The sequence below is a fragment of the Bubalus kerabau genome, chromosome X (genome assembly GCF_029407905.1).
Source record: "Bubalus kerabau isolate K-KA32 ecotype Philippines breed swamp buffalo chromosome X, PCC_UOA_SB_1v2, whole genome shotgun sequence".
Lineage (NCBI taxonomy): Eukaryota > Metazoa > Chordata > Mammalia > Artiodactyla > Bovidae > Bubalus > Bubalus kerabau.
Genome location: NC_073647.1, coordinates 130,728,709 through 130,750,063, shown reverse-complemented (window position 1 = coordinate 130,750,063; position 21,355 = coordinate 130,728,709). Strand labels below are relative to the sequence as shown.

Genomic DNA, 21,355 nt, shown 5'->3' with positions numbered 1-21,355 from the left:
TGGCCATTCTGAAAGGGATGTCGTGGTATTTGCTTGTTTTTTTAATTTGCAGTTCCCTAATGGTATATGATGTGGAGCATCTTTCCATATGCTTGTTTTCCATCTCTGTATCTTCCTGGGCAAGGTATCTATTCCTATCTTTTGTCCATTTTTTAATTAGATGTTTTCTTCTTATTAATATTAAGAATTCCTTGTATATATTAGATTAGAGCCTTCATCAGATATGTCTTTTGCAAATATTTTCTCCCAGACTATGGCTCATCTTCTTGTTCTCTTGATGTATTTTTATAGAGCAGAAGTTTGAAGGGAATAAAATCTAGGTTATCAATTATTTCTTTCATGGATCCCCATCACTTTTTCTGTGATGATATTTTGTTGATTGGTTTGCTATGTGGCACATGGGATCTTAAATCGCCAACCAGGGTTTGAACTCACAGCCCTTGCACTGCAGGCACAGTGTTTGTAAAATTTTAGCTTTTTTATTTTGTGTTGGGGTATAGCAAATTAACAATATTGTGACAGTTTTCAGGTGAACAGTGAAGGGACTCAGCCATACATATACAGGTATCCACTCTCCCCCAAACCTCCATCAATACTGCCACATAATACTAAGCAGAGTTCCCTGTGTTACAAGGTACATTCTTGTTGCTTATCCATTTTAAATATAGCAGTGTGTACATGTCCATCAGAAATCCCCTAACTATCCCTGTCCCACATCCTTCCCCAGCGGCAACCATAAATTTGTTCTCTGAGACTGTAAGTCTTTCTATTTTGTAGTTCAATTCATTTGTATCATCTCTTCTTAAATTATACATCTAAGATATGTCATATAATATTTCTCCTTCTCTGTCTGAGTCACTTCAATCAGTAATGATCTCTAGGTCCATCATGTTACAGATTGGCGGTTGTCACAAGAGAGGGTTGGAGGATGGATGAAATGGGTGTAAGTGTCCAAATGGCATAAACATTCACAACTTTCACTTACAAAATAAAGAAGCCCTAGTGTTCTTGCCTGGAGAATCCCAGGGATGAGGGAGCCTGGTGGGCTGCCGTCTATGGGGTCACACAGAGTCGGACACGACTGAAGCGACGTAGCAGCAGCAGCAGCAGCAGGGATATAATGTACAGCATTGTGACTGTAGTTAATCGTTGCTGTTGCTAGTGGCCAAGTGGTTTCCTACTCTCTGCAACCCCATGGATTGTAGCTTGCCAGCCTCCTCTGTCTTTGGAATTTTCCATGCAAGAATACTGGATTGGGTTGCCGTGTCGTCCTCCAGGGCATCTTCCCCACCCAGGAATTGAACCCGCATCTCCTGCTCAACAGGCAGATTCTTTACCACTGAGCCACCAGGGAAGCGCATAGTTCATAATACTGTATTGTATATGTGAAAGTTCCTGAGAGAATATTTACTGAAATTGTATTTTATTTTTTAACTTTACAATATTGTATTGGTTTTGCCATATATCAAAATGAATCCGCCACAGGTATACATGTGTTCCCCATCCTGAACCCTCCTCCCTCCTCCCTCCCCATACCATCCCTCTGGGTCGTCCCAATAACCCTGTATACGAGACAGCAAAAGAGACACTGATGTATAGAACAGTCTTTTGGACTCTGTGGGAGAGGGAGAGGGTGGGATGATTTGGGAGAATATATATATATATTTAAAGTGAGGTATAGTTGTTGTGGGCTTCCCTGGTAGCTCAGATGGCAAAGAATCTGCCTGCAATGTAGGAGACCTGGGTTTGATCACTTAGTCAGGAAGATCCCCTGGAGAAGGGAATGGTTTCCCACTCCAGTGGGTAATTCTTACTTGGAGAATTCCATCGATAGAGGAGCCTGGCAGGCTACCGTCCTTAGGGTCAAAAAGAGTTGAACAAGACTGAGCAACTAACACTTTCACTTCATTTTCATAGTTGATGTACAATATTTTATGTTTCAAGGACACAACAAAGTGATTCACAATTTGTAAATGTTATGTTCCATTTATAGTTGTTATAGAATATTGGCTATATCCCCCTTGTTTTGCAATATATCCTTGTAGCTTATCTATTTTATACATATGAGTTTGCACCTCTTAATCTTCTATACCTGCCCTTACCCTCCCCTTGCTACTCTCCCCTGGTAACTACTACTAGCTTGTTCGCTGTGAGTCTGCTTCATCTCCCTAGTCTGTTTTATTTTTTAATTCTCCATATAAATGGAATTATACAGCATTTGTCTTCCTCTATCTCACATATTTCAGTTAACATAATGCCTTCCAATCAATCCATGTTCTTGAAAATGGCAAAAGTTCATTCTTTTTTCTGACTGAGTAATATGCCATTGTGTGTGTGTGGATCTTTTCAAATTAGTGGGTTTTTTTTTTTTTTTTTTCATTTTTAGCAGTAATTTAAAGTAAGTTGAGCGCCGAAGAATTGATGCTTTTGAACTGTGCTGTTGGAGAAGACTCTTGAGAGTCCCTTGGACTACAAGGAGATCCAACCAGTCCATTCTAAAGGAGATCAGTCCTGGGTGTTCTTTGGAAGGAATGATGCTAAAGCTGAAACTCCAGTACCTTGGCCACCTCATGTGAAGAGTTGTCTCATTGGAAAAGACTGTGACAGAGGATGAGATGGCTGGATGGCATCACTGACTCGATGGATGTGAGTCTGAGTGAACTTCGGGAGTTAGTGATGGACAGGGAGGCCTGGCATGCTGCAATTCATGGGGTCGCAAAGAGTGGACTGAACAACTGAACTGAACTGAAAGTTAATTCAAGCTTCAATGCAGGTTATTCTGACTTAAGGTAGCATCACATGGCATACTTCTGAGTACATTCCTGAAAAATTCTTTTGTAATTATTTCTGTTTTATAGATCTATGCAACCTCTGGCACTGGGTAGGCTATCATCTGGGTTCAGATCACATAGCAGTGAACAAATGGATACCAGAACTTTAGAAATCATGAAAGCAAGAGACCACAGTGATCTTAGAGTAGCGAACCGAGTGTTGCCATTAGTGTTCATGTCTGGATGATAAATTCTGTTGCAAATGCAACCTTAGGTAGTATGAACGGGTAGTCTTTAGGAAAATGAATTGTCACAGAGAATAAACTGCCTTGATATGGGTTGCCGTTCTTTTTTGTAATTGTGATTTGCCAATGAAGTGTATCATCCCCAACTGGACCTGCAGAATCTTGTGCTGGAGGGTCACTGGCCACATCACTAAGTTCCTTATTAATCCATTTCAGTGCCACAGTCTGTGCTTTTTGTCTGACTCCTCACTGTCTCAGTGTGTGCTCAAAGGTCTGGCCAAAACTCCTGATTATCTGGTGGCTGGGAAGGACTATCTTTTCTTCTCACACTGGCTGTGCCAGTCACAGGTGCCTTCTTAATAAACAGGGAGGTTGGCCTGGGGTGGAGTCACTGGCAGAGAGTAGATGAGACTGGAGGGGAAGGGGGGACGAGCAGTGGAAACCCTTAGACTCAGACAAGCATCGAGTACGTGATGGAGACCATCCAAATTAGTGGGTTCTTTTTTTTTTTTTTCAGATACACAACCAGGAGTGGGAATGCTGGGTCATGTGTTAGTTCTGCTTTTAGATTTTGAGGACTCTCCTTACTGTTATCCATGGTGGCTGCACCAATTGATATTCCCACCAACAGTGCATAGATCATGTCTGCATGCTCACCAGCATTTGTTACTTCTGTTCCTTTTGGATCATAGCCCTTGTGATAGGTATAAGATAATACCTCATTGTGGTTTAAATTTGCATTCATATGATGATTAATGGTGTTGAACATCATTTCATTTGCCTCTCAGCTATTTGTATGTCTTCTTTGGAAAAATGTGTATTTAAGTCTTCCTCCCATCTTTTTCTTGATTTTTTTTAAACTGTTATATCAACTGTTTATATATTTTGGATATTAACCCCTTATTGCTTACATCATTGGCAAATATTTTATCCTATATAATAGGTTGGCTTTTCATTTTGTTGATGGTTTCCTTTGCTGTGCAAAAGCTTTTAACTGTAATTACAACACATTTATTTACTTTTGCTTTTATTTCCCTAGCTTTCAGAGACAGATCCAAAAAAATATTGTTATGATTTGTGTCAAAGAGTGTTCTGCTCATATTATCTTCTAAGAGTTTTATGGTTTCCACTCTTATAGCTAGGTCTTTAATCCCTTTTCAGTTTACTTCTGTATATAGTGTTAGAGAATATACTGATCTCATTCTTTGAGAGCTACATATCGAAGAATGAGATTAGAGCGTAAATACAATTCGGTAATGTCAGAAAATTAAATGTGCTTTTACATTTGAGCCAGTAATTCAGTGTTTTCAGAAATTAATTCTGAGGAGACATCCACAACCATATGAAAATACATAAATGTCCAGGCACATGTTAATTGAGGGAACATGATATATCCACAGAGTAGAGTACTACGAAGCTATAAAAAGGAATGAGTACAATTTTGTAAACTAATATGGAGTGCTTCCATGATAGATAGAGATATATAAACGAATGTGGGAGTTTGGGGCTAATGTTGATGATACCAAGTCCAGTGCCTTCCCATTCTGGTATGAGGAGGCTTTGAGAGCTGAAGAAGAGAGACCCAGAGCCAGAGCTGCAGCCAGGGCTCCTATGGTGCCAGGGCCAGTGCACTTTCTGGAGCATGTCCAAATTTCCTCCCACCCCTAGTGAAGTCTGAGCAGATACTTCACATTGCTTTTCAAGAAAGCAGGCAATCTTCCCACAAGAGGAGGGCCATGGTGGGGCTCATGGAAATTCAGCATATAACATATTTATTTGTGTTCCTATACAATATGCACAAATTGGAGGTTTTTCTTGTTTCTGTTTTTAAGTATTGTTCCTTTTAATTAAACGTGTTTAGCTTCAGAGTCCAAGTATACTAATGGCACGGCTTTGACATGTACTGCAGATTATCCAGTTGAAAACTAAGGATTTTTGTATTACATAGCACAGACTGAAATCCTTGAATCATTTCTTGTCATTCGGAACAAGATAACATGATATTGCAATATGGATTTTTTTTGTGAATATGGAAATTTTTCCACAGTGAAGTCTGTGTGATTATCAGATACAGAAAAAAATTTTAAGAAGTATTCACTTCTTCGTTTGTTTTATTTGCTTTAGTCTTTCTTTGTAAAATTGAAGTTTATTTACCTGGATTGGCTTCGCTTATTTAAGACTGTGGGAGAAGTGAAATCCCAGTAAATTGCTTTCTTGCACACTTGCACTGTAATTGTTCAAATATCAATTTAGCATCTGCTCTTTGGAAGGCTTCTGGGTGGTTTTGGGGATGCTAAGAAAAATAAACTCAACCCCTTCTTATAGAATTCTAGAGTCTAAGAGCAGCATTCATATAAAGTAGCTGGTGAACTGAGATCTAGGGGCCTAATAAAAATGAGGTGTAAGGAGGTGAGGGGATTGAGGGCTTCCTCATGAGGAGTCTAGTGTAAATACACTGAGGCAAGGCACTTGGAGACTTTAGGACAATAAAAGTCTGGCAGTGGAAGGTAGTTTTAAGTTAGGCTACAGGGCGAGCCCACCAGGGAGGCTGTGGAAACACTGAATAGGGGTCAGACCCTCAGATGGCGGGTCAAAGTTCAGAGACTTAAGCCTGGAATGGAAAACTACCCTGAACAATTGCTTTGGAATTATGGGGCTTCCCAGGTGGCTCAGTGGTAAAGAACCCGCCCACCAATGCAGGAGACATGGGTTCAATCCCTGGGTCAGGAAGCTGCCCCTGGAGGAGGAAATGGCTACCCAATGCAGTATTTTTGCCTGGAGAATCCCATGGACAGAGCAATCTGTTCAGTCCATGGGGTAGAAAAGTCTCAGACACGACCGAGTGACTAAACAGGAACAGGAGTAGACCAAAGAGAAATCCCCCCTGGGGTGGGGATGGAATGTGCCCTGTGCTCCTGCCCCAGTGCCCGTGAACACAGTGCACAACCTAGATGTTTCATGCACATGATCTCCAAGGAGGTTCTGTGAAATAAAAGTAGTAGTAGAATGAAACCGAAAACTCAGAAGCTAGTGGGCTGACACTGTTTGCTGTGAGTCGTGTAAACAGAGCTCATTTTATTGAAAGGGCATTCCATTCAGCGTTTTTGGCTATGTTGATAATTCCACCAAAGTCTGTGAGGTGAGTCTATTTTAGTTGATGGTGAAATTGATGAAGATGGGGGCTTATTTTATTTGGTTACTTATTTATTTGGCTATGCTTGGTCTTATCTTTGGCACACAGGATCCTTCATCTTCCTTGCAGCCTGAGAGTTCTTTAGTTGCAGCATGAGGAATGTTTCAGTTGTGGCATATAGGATCTTTAGTTGTGGCATGTGAACTGTTAGTTGTGGCGAAGCTGTGGCATGTGGGACCTAGTTCCCTTATCAGCAGTGGAACCCAGGCCTCCTGCATTGGGAGTGCAGAGTTCTAACCCCTGGACCACTAAGGAAATCTCTAGGAGTTGTTCAGATGAAAGAGCAGCCGGGAAGGAAGACAGAATTAGTCTCAGAATCAAATTTAGATTCTTCAAATTCCATTCAGTTAAAAACGTACCCCCATACTCAAAATACGATCTTGTAGTGGAAATGAAAGATTCTTTCTAAACAGCATTTTGGACTGATTTGGTGTTCCATGTGCGAGAATGCCACAGATTCTCTGACATCTCCTGGATTTAAAAGATTCCTCAGGGTCGGTGGTATCCTCCAGGATAAAAATATTCATAATCTTAGTAAAAACAGATATTGTGTAAAGTCTCAGTGTGGTCCAGGCACTGTGCCAGGTGCTTTAGCTACATGCCACTAGCCCTACAACAGCCACTTCACCTGAGGCTCCCCCAGTTTGTGATGGACCCAAGTCCACACAACTGATATGAGACAGAGCTGGGACTAGAGCGCTGGTCTGAATTTAACCACAGCATGTACCCTTCCACTTGTCCCGGCCTGAGGTGCTCATGAGTCAGTAAATTCACTGTCTTCTAGCAGTCCAACATGTATCTTGAGTGACAGAAAGAAGGACTCTGTGATGAAAACACTGGGATGGAATGCATAGCCAAGACAATACAAACACCATAATAATTAAGAGGTGTGAATAAAGGAGAGAAGGGGGTAATGCTCAGTTAGCATATGATCACCTGCATGTGCAAATTCAAACACGCTCAAGTGATCGAGGGCTTACAAGATTATCTGGTGCTATCCTTCTATGTAGAAAGTAATTTTATATGTTTTAATTAAAAATAGTTATTTCTATTTATTTTTTGACTGCTCTTGGTCTTAGTTGTGATATTTGGAATCTTTGTTGCCACATGCAGGCTCTTTAGTTGCGGAATGTGAGATTTTAGTTGTGGCACGAGAACTCTTAGTTGTTGGATGTGAGATTTTTAGTTGTGGCAAGTGGGATCAAGTTACCTGACTAGGGATCAAACCTAGGACCCCTGCATTGGGAGTGCATAACCACTGGACCAACAGGGAGGTGCCAAGAGTAAATATTTTAGAACTACCCTAAATCTGGTGACTCAGATGGTACAGAATGCGCCTGCAATGCAGGAGACCCGAGTTCGATCTCTGGGTTGGGCACAATCCCTGGTGGAGGGCATGTAACACACTTCAGTATTCTTGCCTGGAGAATCTGCGTGGACAGAGGCGCCTGGCAAGCTACAGTACATGGGGTCACAAAGAGTGGGACATGACTGAGCGATTAAATCTGGCTGAAGAGCAGGAATATATCACCGCTATCTCTTTGACATCGTGACATCTGTCCTGAGTTCCTTAATTTCTGCTGCATTTTCCTCATCTTACATCACTTTTGGGACTGAGACCCGTTTACTCCAAGATTTGCTAGAGGGTAACTGCTCACTATTTGTAGGAATATGCATTCCCCAGGAAGCCTTTAATCGAGGGACAGAAGCTGATATGGGAACCTCCATGAAGGAGGACTGAGGGACAATCACCCCTGAATATAGTGGTCACCCAAAGACTAAGAAGAGGAATCTTAGCTCAGTAGAAGGAGCAGTCCCAGGCTGTGGTAGATGTAGAGAGGATGCTAAGCAAAAGGAATCGGAAGGACTCAAGTTGCATTCCCACAGTCTATTCTCAGAGGCCCTGATGGACTAGGATCACATGAGGATCATCCTGACTTCCAACTTGGAATTCTCAGGAGACTAGGACCTTGATGTAAGACAAGAAGCTTCATAAAACAGAGAGTGGAGTTACAGGATTCATCACGTGTCAATGTGAGGACCTGAAAGTGGACTCACAGTAGCACATACTGTAAAAGGAGGCCCTGGAAAATCACTGATACTGTGGTCCCCAGGAAGCTCTGGGCACAGATGTCAGGTTGATTTCAGCCTAGAAAGTCTTAGCGAGGTGAGACCTCTGTCTAATACAATCAGCTGCAGTTTCGCAGAGGGAGGGACCTGAATCCAAGGAGGACTTCACATGAGATGCTGAGTGTTAGCGGGGACCCCTGCAGAGGGAGCCGAACAGAATTCTGTAAATTCTTAGCCCTGAGAAGCCCACAGGAGCTACTTCTGAGTGGTCTGCTCATTCAACCTGTGTGATCTTAGGGAGGGCAGAGTCTCCTTTAGCCAGATCAGAAGCCAGATCTGCAGATGGGGGTGTCTTGACCATAACCGGACTTAAGGTGAGGACCATCAGTGCTAGTGAGAGGATCTCTCCCCCAACGAAGGAGGCTCACAGAGTGGCAACCCACCTGACAAGCAGAGATGCTCAGAGCAGAGCTCGCCTCACACCACTAGGGAGTTGGGAAGGCGAGGGCTCTGTTTGGGAGCTGCAAGACTCGGGTTCATAGGAGGGGGCATCCTGGGCTCCGATACCAGACAAGTAGGACCCAAGGACGAATGAATATTGAGCTACCAGGGTTCCCATAGCACGCTGCCCCTGCCGTCATCCCTGGGAGACCCCACGTAGGACGTTATGCAGCTCCCCACCACTTCCACTTTGAAAGCCAGCGGATCGACCGGTAGCTGCGGCGACCATATGGTGGAGACTTAGTGTTCAGGACTCGTCCGGAACCAAGGTGAGGCCGTGAATGTAGCTCATGGGTCTTTCCCAACCCTCCCAGTAATAAAAGTGACCCATCCACATCCCACCCCTGTGATATGGCTCTTATGAGTCCCTCAGAGCTATCGGCTGAAGATGGTCTAGAGTGTCTCAGGCTAAGGCGTTGGTCTGTGGAGGTAGGCCCGGATTCTACCCCCGGAGGAGGTCTAGGTCCTAGATGAGGGACCTGAGGGCTGATGAGCAGACTTCGACACCGCCCAGGGGACCACACTGAGCGGTCCCCCCTGTACTGGGCTGTAGGAGGCCCCGGGTAGAGCTGGCCAACTGTGGTGCCCACTGGTGTCCACTGGAGGTGGTTTGGGGGAAGTGAGAGCCTTGCTGTAATGGAATAAACTCAGCTCCACAAAGGGACCTAGTCCGCAACAATATTAATGGCTCTGACGCTGAGTGAGGATGGGGCTCCTCCCATAAGAAATGGAGGCACATAAGGCGCCAGTCCTATTTTGAGGACTGGGAGAATCGGGCGTTTTGACATGACACTTCCTGGGACATCTCAGGGAAGTGAGAGACCAGGTCAGTGGGGGCAGCCTCAGGTTGACAAGGGAGGGTTTCAGGTGTCCTGGTGGATGGTGAGAACCTTGGGGGCTGTGGATGTTCGACACCACGTCATTCAGACCACATCTCCCTGTCGTCATCCCTGGGAGACCTCAAGGATACATGTCGGTCCCCACTGTGGGCTAATGGGGACATAAGGGTCTTGGTCTGAATGGAGTGGTCAGCAGAGGAAGAAACCTTAGACCCTGTCATGAGTCAAATGTAGAGCTTGGTTGCTTCTGTGTCATGGCTATTGTAAATAGTGCTGCAGTGAACATGAGTACAAGTGTCTTTTTCCGTTACCATTTCCTCAGGATATATGACCACTAGTGGGATTGTTGGCTCATGTGGTAGTTTTATTCCTAGTTTTTGTAAGCAGAGTGAATTAAGTCAGAAAGAGGAAAGCCAATATCATATATTAATGCATATATATGGAATCCAGGAAGATGGTACTGATGAACCTATTTGCAGGGCAGCCGGGAGATGCTGACATAGAGAACACACTTGTGGACCCAGTGGGGGAAGGAGAGGGAGGGGCAGATTGAGAGAGTAACATTGAAAACGTACACATTATCATATGGAAAATAGATAACCAGTAGGAAGTAGTTTTATGACCAGGGAGTTCAAAGCCAGTACTCTGTGATAACTTAAGAGGGGTGTGACGTGGGAGGGAGTTTCAAGATGGAGGAGACCTAAGATATACCTATGGCCGATTCATATTGATGTGTGGCAGAAACTGGTACACTATTATAAATTAATATTGTAAAAAAAATAATTTTATTTTCAAAAAGACATATAGGAGAAACCAGAAGCAAAAAAATATTTTAGACCTTGAATTGGGATCTTGTGTGGGTCCACAGGGACATCAACCTGCCTGCACCAGATTTTGTTCTCAGGAGACCGTGTTTGGTAAAATAAGGTCATCTTCACTTCCTGCTTTTGGGACACGGAGTGATTGGCTTTTACTATCAAGCAGCCATCACTTCAGGAGAAAGTTGAGCTTCTCTACAGGGAGCCCAATTGAGGAACCTGAGTGAGGACTCATTGCATCCATCCCAACCCTCAGGTTTCAGCCCAGGAAATCTCAGGGAAGGGCTGTGAGGCTGAGCACCTTCTTTTCTGTTTTATACGAAGTCTACGGGAGGGAAAATGTCTTGTCTGAAGGTGAAGACACCAGTCCACAAATGGATAATGGTGCCCAACGTTTTAAGGAGCCAAGGTAAGGACCTTGAATGATGATCCCAGTGAACTCAAGATAGAAAAGACCTAATTACCTCTCAGCACTGTTTATCTATCTCCTGGCAGGGAGGTGGACTGAGGCATCCCCTCACTTGCCTCTGGATCATGGGGAGGTCTAAATTGTCTACATCAGAGTAGCAGAGGGAAGGGTGCCAAGGCTCCGCCAGCACTTGACATGATAATACTGAAGTAGAACTTAGAAAACCCCACTGCTGGCACCTGCTGTCACCTGAGTAGATCCAAAGCAGGGCTGAGAGGACGCAGAGGAAAAGTAAGGCCTCTGTTCTTCCTCTGTGGGATTCTGTGGGAACGTGGGAGGGAGTTTAAAGATGGAGGAGACATAAGATATACCTATGGCTGATACATACTGATGTGTGGCAGAAACTGGTACATTATTATAAATTAATATTGTAATATTGCAAAAAATAATTTTATTTCAAAAAGACATATAGGAGAAACCAGAAGCAAAAAAATATTTTAGACCTTGAATTGGGATCTTGTGAGGGTCCACAGGGACATCAACCTGCCTGCACCAGATTTTGTTCTCAGGAGACCATGTTTGGTCTGAGCAGGAAAACAGGAGCCTTGTGGGTTCCTAGAGCAGTGTCCTCAAGGACACCTGCAGAGGCAGGCTTTGATTAAGCCAAGGTGGAGTGTCCCTGTTTTAAGGTGCTCATGTCATCTCATTCTCCATTCTCTAGGTGCCCCAATCTCCTGTGTATTGGCCCAGACTCCTGCCTGCGGTCTCAGACCACAGCCATCATGCCTCATGGGCAGAAGAGTAAGCACCGTGCTTGTGAGAAACGTTGCCAGGCCCAAACTGAGACCCAGGGTCTTCATGATCAGGCTACCACATCTGGGGGAGAAGAGACCACCTCCTCCTCCCCTCCTGATTCAGAGAGCGCTCCGTCAAGCTCGTCTGCTGCTGGCACCTCTAAGGGGTCTCAAGGAGCCCAAGGCAGCACCAGTGCTGTTGCAGGTGCTATACGCAAAAGATCTGGTGGTGGTGGTGCAGCACGCTCAAGATCTGGTGTCGGTGGCGCAGCACGCTCAAGATCTGGTGTCGGTGGCGCAGCACGCTCAAGATCTGGTGTCGGTGGCGCAGCACGCTCAAGATATGGTGTAGGTAGCGCAGCACGCTCAAGATCTGGTGTAGGTGCTGAGGGCCAAGTTCAGGAAGGTGAAAATTCCTCCCAGGCTTCAGCTGCTGCTGCGAGCTCTCACACAGATCTTCTGACCTGGAAGGCAGAGCTATTGGTGCAGTACATGCTGTATAAGTATAAGATGAGGGAGCTCATTAAGAGGTCCGAAATGCTGCAGAAAATCAATAGAAGGTACAAGGAACAATTCCCTGAGATCCTTAGCAGGGCTTCCGAGTGCATAGAAATGTTGTTTGGCCTGGTGCTGAAGGAAGTCAGGCCCAACAGTCACTGCTATATCCTGGTGAGCAACCTAGATCTCAGCGACAGTGAGTCTATGAGAGGTGACGGGGGGCTGCCGAAGAATGGTCTTCTGATGCCTCTGCTGGGTGTCATCTACCTGAATGGCAACCACGCCCCTGAGGAGAAGATCTGGAAGTTCCTGAATATGCTGGGCATCTATGATGGAAGAAGTCACTTCATCTTTGGAGAGCCCAGGAAGCTCATCACAGAAGATCTGGTGCGGGAAGGGTACCTGGAGTACCAGCAGGTGCCCGGCAGCGATCCCCCTCGCTATGAGTTCCTGTGCGGTCCTAAAGCGCTCACAGAAACCAGCAAGACGAAAGTCCTTCAGTTTTTGGCCAAGGTCAAGGATTTGGTCCATCCTGCCTTGCAGCCGCAATATGAAGAGGCTTGGAGAGAGGAAGTAGAGAGCACCGGAGCCAGAGGTGCAGCCAGGGCTGGCACTTCTGCCTCAACCAGGCCTGGCACTGCTGCCTCAGCCGCTGCTGGCAGTTCTGCCTCAACCAGGCCTGGCACTGCTGCCTCAGCCGCTGCTGGCACTTCTGCCTCAACCAGGCCTGGCACTGCTGCCTCAGCCAGCCCTGGCCCTTCTGCTTCAGCCAGGCCTGGCACTACTGCCTCAGCCAGCGCTGGCACTTCTGCCTCAACCAGGCCTGGCACTGCTGCCTCAGCCAGCGCTGGCCCTTCTGCTTCAGCCACTGCACACCCCAGGGCCGAGTCCAGCCGCTCATCTCGCCCCTAGTGTGATCTGAAGCCCGTTGTTCACTCTGTGGCTAGAGAAGCCGGTCAACCTGTGTTCCTGATATGCATCAATAACTTGTTGACTTTATTTCCCCCAATTTTCAGTTGTTAAAACTTTTCAACAGAAAGGTCATTTAGAGTCATGATATAAGTATATGAATAACATGGGTCACACACACTTTGCTGTTTGTGAAATTTAGGAGTAAGAATTTTGTTTTCTCCAATAAATATTGGAAATCCTCACATCACTTTTGTGATCCAGGATGAGAATAACATCACTTTAGGATGAGAGTGTCCTTAGAAATGTGAAAGACACCACACTAATAGAGGCTCAGAACATTGATACATTGTTAGGGAGAGAGCTGAAATTTCTTCAGATTTTGGCTGGCTTTACTCTCTGCTTAGTCTCCTTTTTTGTAAATATAAAAGACACATACTTGCCTCTGCTTATGGTTTATGGTTTTCAAGAATGTTTGAGTTGAACTTAAATAATAAAAATAAAAATAAATAAAAAATAAAAAAAAGAATGAGAATATAAATTATAGCAAATGATTTATTCGTGGCTCTTCTTTTACACAAACATTGAGAATCTGCTCTTAAGAAGTCTTCATGCTTGTACTGGTGATGTTTAGTCAGAAAAAGTTTAGCTCCTGTCCACTCATTACAGTTTCTCAGAGATGATGTCATTCTATGGAAGAGGCTGAGATACTCTGTACTTCAGGAAGAACAAGAAAGAAGCAGGGTAAAGAGGGGTTGGAGAGAACCTATTACTTTGGTTTCATTGCTAAGTGGAATTTTGGCTGATTTGGGAGGTTGGGTCTCTTTTTTCCCCACTTGGAACACTGCATAGTTTCTGACATCTGATAGATTGAAAAAAAAATCCAGCTGATGTAACATCTGAGGTCAAGATAATCATAGTAATAACTGCCGTTGCTCTGAATTTCTCAATAGAACAGGTGACGTGATAGAAGCTTTCCATAAATACTTACATTCCACCAATCTGCCAAGAAAGGGCTTATCAAACTTACTTCACAGGGGAGAGCCCAAGGCTCATAGAGTTAGGGTTTGGTTTTGTGCTGAAATACATGAGGCTGGTAAATGACAGCTGGCAATAGACTCCTGCTCTACACTACTTTACCCACTCCAGTGTTGTTGCCTGGAGAATCCCAGGGACAGGGGAGCGTGGTGGGCTGCCGTCTGTGGGGTCGCACAGAGTCAGACACGACTGAAGCGACTCAGCAGTAGCAGCTACACTACTTTAGGACTCATACTGTTGTCCTCCCAACCTGAGACATACCCTTGTCTTTTTTATTCAACAAGTCCTTTTAACATTTGACATTTCCTTTTCCTTATTTATTTATTATATTTATTTGGCTGTGCTGGATCTTAGTTGCTGCACGTGTGGTCTAGTTCCCTGACCAGGGATCGAACCTGGGCCCCCTGCATTGGGAGCCTGGAGTCCTAGCCATTGGACCAGCAGGAAAGTCTCCACCCTGTATCTTTTATTTCAGTGCTTTTCTCAGTACTCCAAAATGTGTCCTAGGTGATAGAAAAGAATGCCCTCATGCTCAAGCTACTGGATCGAAATGTGTAGCCAGAGCAGTAAGAATACCAGATGTACTTAACCAAATATATGTATCCCTTATTCATTACTCATAGATAAGTGAAAGAAACAATATTCAGGGACAGTACAAGCATGTATGTTGGCCATGTTAGATAACCTCTGAAGAGCATCCTTACAGTCTTTTCCCTGTGGAAAGTAAACCTATCAGAACAGAAATGACATGAGAATCTTCACCTGGCTGATGAGATAGATTGACCTACTTTTTTCTCCCTAAAGGACTGCCACCTGTCCTGGGACTCCCGCCTTAGACTAGAGCTTCTCCATCTCTCATCACTCCTGGGACAGGGACCCATTCTCTGTAGCACTGTAGAGCAAACATAGCTCAGGAGTTTGTAGAGACGTGGAATTTCCCCCAAAGGCCTTTAATCCAAGACACAGAAAGCAAGATGAGGGCCCCAGGTAGGAGGATTGAGGAGAGCAAGACCCAAGAATATGGGGGATGGTGGTCACTGGGACAGCACTCCCTTCTGATCTCAGACACAGAGGAATTCAGAACTGGTGGGCTTAGCCTATAAGCCTTAGCATAGCCTCACTTATTCTTCAGGCTTGTCAAACTCCCTTCACTGTGCCACTTAGGCCTGGTGACATGGTGAGTCCTACTCACTTCCTCCCAGAGGATCACATGGAGGTAAGGAACCTCATCCTGATCAAAGGGAGCAGCAGAAGCTCAGCAGAAGGATGATTTCCACGTTGTGCCAGAAGTCAAGGTAAAGACCCTGAATTCTTGAAAAGACCCCTCGCCTCAAACACAGTGGGGGCAGAACATATTCCTTCCACTCCTGTTAACCTCAGAAGACCATGGTCTGTGGTGGGCCTGTGAGGCAAACTCCTCTTCTTCCTCAGGGATCAGGAAACTAGTGGCCTGGGTGGAGAAGCTTTAAGGCAAGTCAGGGAATGTTTCCAGTTGGGGAATATTTCCAGGTTCTTTCCAAGACGGTGAGGACAGCAAAGAACGTGGGAACACAAATACCGGGATGGCCACACAGTATGTTCCCTACTCTCAGCCTAGTAGGCCTCAGGCAGATTTACCAGGCCAAGGGACCCTTCAGCTCTGAGGGAGGAGTAGCAGGAAAGTTAGGGTTTGGTCAGATGGTGGTGTTCCCATGTCAACAGAAGGGGGAGTCTTGGGCTTGGCTGAGAGTCAAATTTGGGACCCTGATTTGGGCCCCTGAGAGGAACCATCTGTCATTCCCAAGGAGCTTGCCACAGCTTTCATTCTTGTGAGACTATGGGTAGGGGTGGCTAGATAAGGCCACTCTTACTTCCTCCTCCAGGATCACAGGGAGGTATCAGTCTTACTATGAGGAGATAGGCCTCAGGTCAAGAAGGAGGGGATTCCCCAGGCTCCAAAAGAAGTCAAATTGTGAAGCCCGAGTGGAGACTGAGGGGTATACTCATCCCTGAATAGAGGGAGCAAAGGAGAGTCATGCCCTCCCCTTTGATGTCAGTTCTAGAAAGCTCAGGGGAAGACTGTCAGGCAAGGCTCTCCTCACTTATTATTCCAGGCCTTCTTCTTCATCATCTTCTTCTTCTTCTTCTTGAATTGCTAAGTCATGTCTGACTCTTTTGTGACTCCATGGACTGCAGCCCACCAGGCTCCTTTGTCCATGGGATATTCCAAGGAAGAATTCTAGGCTGGGTTGCCATTTCCTCCTCCAGGGGATCTTCCTGACCCAGAAACTGAGTCTGCGTCTCCTGCAGCTCCTGTATCACAGGCGGATCCTTTCCTGCTGAGCCATCAGGGAAGCCCTATATCAGGCCTAAGGGAGGTGAGATCTTCGTTGCAAAGTATAGCCACCAGTCCTGAGAAGGGAGGGGTATGGTAGGTGCCTGCCAGGCACTGTGGCAGATGCTTTACAGTTACCACCACATGCCAGCAGTCCTTCCAGACAGGGCTTGTCAAACTCCCTTCACAGTTAAAGAGCCCGAGGCGCTCTCAGAGAGTTGAATGATGTGACAAACTTCTCCATGGCTGTTTAAGTGACAGGGATGGCCATAGGCCCTTGATCTGAGTTAGTCTAAAGCTCACCCTCTCACTCCTGCAAGCCTGGTCTGACCTTGTGCCCTTAATTCCCTTTTTATTCTCATTACTGTGAAATGTATGAGGCATTAAGAAGAGGGACTCTCGGGTCCAACTATTAGATTGTAATACATAGCCAGAGCAATAATAATAATAATTATGCCAAAATAAATGTGACATATGAAGAGAGGAAAAAAGAGATAGTATTTGCTGACAAGGGGGTCATCTGTCCATACATATGAGGATTCAGACATCTTAAAAGATCTGAACGTTTTAACTTGCAGATATGCTTATAAGATCAGTAAGGGACTCAAAAACATCATCTCACAGCCATTCCTTTGTATAAAAAATATCTATTAGATCTAAAATATAAAGTTTATTTATTAGAACAGAGGTTGCCTGAGAAGTCTGGCTGAAGGAGAGAAGGGACAGGTTACCACGTTTTGTTTCCCTCCCAGGTCTCTGCCTGGGCCCCCTTACTTATGCCATGGATTTCCTATCTCTTATCACTCCTAGGACAGGGATTCCTTCTCTGCAAGGTCCGCAGTAGAGAAAGTACTCAGGGCCTTTCAGGAATGTGGCATTTCCCAAGAAGGCTTTAATCAGAGGGGCAAGGGCCTTTAGGAAGACACCCATGCAACTGGACTGAGGAATGCAACGCCCCAGAATATTAGGTGTAAGAAGGCTTCAGCCAGAGCTCTCAAGCCGAACATCTCTTTTCTCTGTTGTCTCAGTACAGTTGTCAGGGACGTGAGACCTTTGGTCTAAGGAGGGCAATCTCAGGTCAGAGTAGGAATTGTCAAATATATATGTGAAGCCCCTTAAAAAGAAGGGAAAGAAATAGCCACCCAGAACCACTGGGGTTCTGTAGTGTCCACTTGCTGCTGTCAGCCCTCGGAGGTCCTGAATTCCATCATGGGATGAGGTAGAGAGAGGCCTTGAGAGCTGAGAAAGACAGAGCACTGCTGCCATGGGCAGGGCACGTTCCAGAACCAAGTCTGCCAGCTCCTCCCACATAGTGACATCCAGGGAAGATCCTTCATCTTGTGGTTGAAAAGAGAAGTAAGTATTCCAAGTAATTGAGTGCCAAGGTGGATCTGAAGGGAACACATTTTATGTCTTGTTTTGTTCTTGCTTGACCTCAGTAACTGGACGATGTAACTTTTTCTGTTTAGGACTTTCTTTGTGGCACTATTGAAATACCCTTCTTGTAATTGAAAGTTAATTTGACTTCCGTATTTGTGTTTATGAACAAAGTATATCCCATTTATTGCTGTATTTCAGTATAAGTTCAAAGGTTTTTATATTTTGTATAATGAGTCAGAAATCCTTGAATCTCCTTTTGTGGTTCAGAACAAGATGACAGGACAAGAGAATTGGGAATTTCTTGCCAATGATAATGGACAGTGAGTGAAATTGTTCATATCAGGAAATAAAAAAAATGGTCTTGTCCGTGTGGCATCTGCAATACAGTGGAACAGGAATTCCCAGCCCCTGTTTCCCCTCAGCAACCCAGATCTTAAAAGTATATAAGTAGCAAAATAACCTTTCTAGAAGATCCAGAGTCCAATTCAGAAATTGCAGTACCACAGGTAAGCATACAACTTAGATCAGCTGCACTTGAAATGGGTAAGAACAACACACACACACACACACACACACACACACACTCTTATGGATCATGAATAGCACTATTCATCTATGATGAACAGTTTGTGGACTAAACTGTTATCTCCAAAAATGTGATCACCGATGGTTCACAGCTATTTCTTACTCGGTTTAGTACGATACTCTCAACTTTGAGAAACACAATAGGACTCATGTAAAGTGCCCCTAATGATGCTGGAAGTGCTCTCACGAAGGAGAGAGAAGTCATGACATTATACAAAAAAGTTGAGTTGCTCCTTGTATACTGGTTTGATTCTGCAGTCATGGTTGCCAACATTTCAAGATGAATGAATCCAGAATAAGGACTACTGTAAGAAAAAGAAAAGGGACTTTATGAAGCCATCACTGCAGCTACACCAGCAGGTGTGAAAAACTTGTGCTTTTTGTGAAGTATGTTTTTATCTTTTTTTTTCGAGCTTATTTAAATATTCTTTTTGTTTGTTTTTGTTTTTTAACTTTATTTTTTATTTTTTAACTTTACACCATTCTATTGGTTTTGCCATATATCAACATGAATCCACCACAGGTATTCACGTGTTCCCCATCCTGAACCTTCCTCCCTCCTCCCTCCCCGTACCATAGCTTGTATGTGGGTGCAGGATTGCTATAAGCAAGGCATATCTATAGACTCAAACATGACTGAAGAAAAAGCAAAGTCGTTATGACATCCTAAAGCAAAAGTGGGTGAAGGATCTAAAGCTGGAAAATTTAATGCCAGCAAAGGATGATCTGATAATTTCAGAAAGAGGTTTGACTTCAAAATATCTAAATAATAGGGGAAGCAGCTTTTGCAAACAAGAGGCAACAGGTGCTTTCCCATATGTCATCAAGAAACTCACTGGGTATTAATTTTGTATCCTGCAACTTTACCAATTCATTGATGGGCTCTAGTAGTTTTCTCACAGCAACTTGAGGCTTTTCTATGTCTAGTATCATGTTATCTGCAAACAGTGCCAGTTTCACTTCTTTTCCAACTTGGATTCCTTTTATTTCTTCTGTTCTCTGATTGCCACGGCTAGGACTCTGAAATCATGTTGAGTAAAAGTGGAGAAACTGGACATCTTTGAAATTTTCATATTAAGTGAAGTCTGCTGCTGCTGCTAAGTCGCTTCAGTCATGTCCGACTCTGTGACCCCATAGACGGCAGCCCACCAGGCTCCCCCGTCCCTGGGATTCTCCAGGCAAGAACACTGGAGTGGGTTGCCATTTCCTTCTCCAATGCATGAAAGTGAAAACTGAAAGGGAAGTCGCTTAGTCCTGTCCGACTCTTCCCGACCCCATGGACTGCAGCCTACCAGGCTCCTCCATCCATGGGATTTTCCAGGCAAGAGTACTGGAGTGGGGTGCCATCGCCTTCTCCTTAAGTGAAGTCACACAAAGACAAATATCACATCACTCAAATGTGGAAATATAATTTGAAAAAATGATAGAAATAAACTTATTTACAAAATAGAAAAAGAGTGAACAGAAGTCAAAAATGAACCTATGGTTACCAAGGAGGAAACGTGGCAGGGAGGGTTAAATCAGAAGCTTGGGATGAACATATAAACAGTACTGTATTTAAGATAGACAGCCAACAAGGATCTATTGTATAGAACAGGAAAGTCAACGGTCTGTGATAACTTATATGAGGGAAGATTCTCTAAAAGGATGCATATATGTATATGAATAACTGAATCACTTTGCAGTACACCTGAAACTAACACAACATTGTAAATCAAATATACTCCAATAAAATTTAAAAAAGAAAATCCCTGAGGAGAAAGGAGATCTGTCTGGACAGGTTTTAAGGTAAACGAAAGTGCCCTATTCTGGACGAAATACCACAAAGTACACTCATTGGTAAGGAAGGGAAATGAGCTCCAGGATTTGAGACCGAATGAGATAGGCTAATTCTATGATTTTGTGTAAATGCCGTCAGGTTTTTGTGCAAATGATCAGGACTCCCCTAACCTATAGAGCCGCTAACCCTGAACTTTAAAGGGAAATGATAAACATCATCTGCCAGTGTTTCAGTTGTACAGCAAGAAGGCTGGACAGCAGGAACCCTTTGGGGGATTGGTTTCATCAGTGCTTTGTCCCTGGATGCAGAAAGTACCTTGCCAGTAAGGGACTGCCTTTTAAAATTCTTTTGATACTGGACAATGCTTTGGCCACCCAGAACCCTATGAGTTCAACACTGAAGGCGTCAAAGTGTCTCCTTTCCCCTGAACACAACATCTTTAAGTCAGCCTATAGATCAGAGGGTCAAAGGGACCTTTAAAACTCATTACACAGTGTACTCTATGGAAATGATTGTCAATGCTATGGAAGAGAACTCTGATAGAACATCATGAAGTTTGGAAGGATTACACGACTGAAGATCCGATTCTTGTTACAAAAAAAAAAAAAAAAAAAACCATGAAAGTCCCAAACAATAAATTCCTGCTAAAAAAAAACACAAAAAACAAAAAACAACTGTTCAGGTGTTGTGCATGCCTTCACAGGATTTGTGACAGTGTCAGTTAAGAAAATCATGACAGAGACTGTGGATATAGCATGAAAAGGTGGGAGGGGGTGAAGAGTCCCAAAATATGGATCTTGGAAATATCCAAGAGCTAGCATACCCTACAGCAGAGGAATTAACAGAATATGACTTGATGGAGATGAGTGGTGCTGAACCAGAGCTGGATGATGAGGAAGAAGACATAGAAGAAGCAGTGCCAGAAAACAAATTGAGATTAGACAATCTGGCAGAAGCGTTCTGAGGACTCAAGACTGCTTTTGACTCTTGTATGGCATGGATCCTTCTATGATATGGGCACTGAAAAGAAAGCAAATGGTGGAAGGAGGACTGATAACACACAGAAACATTTTTAGAGAAATGAAAAAGCAAAATCTTCAGACAGAAATTGCAATGCATTTCCATACACTGAGTGTGCCTGCTTCCCCCTGCCTCCCCTTCCACCTCCTCTGCTCTTCCACCTCTGCCACTCATCAAGGTCAACCCCTCCT

At 44.3% G+C, this 21,355-nt stretch overlaps 1 protein-coding gene across 6 annotated transcripts in view; it reads left to right on the top strand.

Annotated features, from left to right (window-relative positions):
• The window catches only part of LOC129638702 (melanoma-associated antigen B4-like), a 31,774-nt gene extending 18,198 nt beyond the window's left edge, over nt 1-13,576 (top strand). For 4 of the 6 annotated variants that reach the window (XM_055563310.1, XM_055563309.1, XM_055563306.1 and 1 more), the window contains 2 exons: nt 2,387-2,646; nt 11,568-13,576. In XM_055563310.1, the coding sequence (XP_055419285.1) occupies nt 2,624-2,646; nt 11,568-13,050 (1,506 nt within the window). In that variant the 5' untranslated portion in view covers nt 2,387-2,623 and the 3' untranslated portion in view covers nt 13,051-13,576. Of the gene's footprint in view, nt 1-2,386; nt 2,647-3,533; nt 4,196-11,567 lie in introns of those variants that run through there. The other 2 variants (XR_008707976.1, XM_055563308.1) reach the window with 2 other exon arrangements.
• The last annotated feature ends 7,779 nt before the right edge of the window (nt 13,577-21,355 follow it).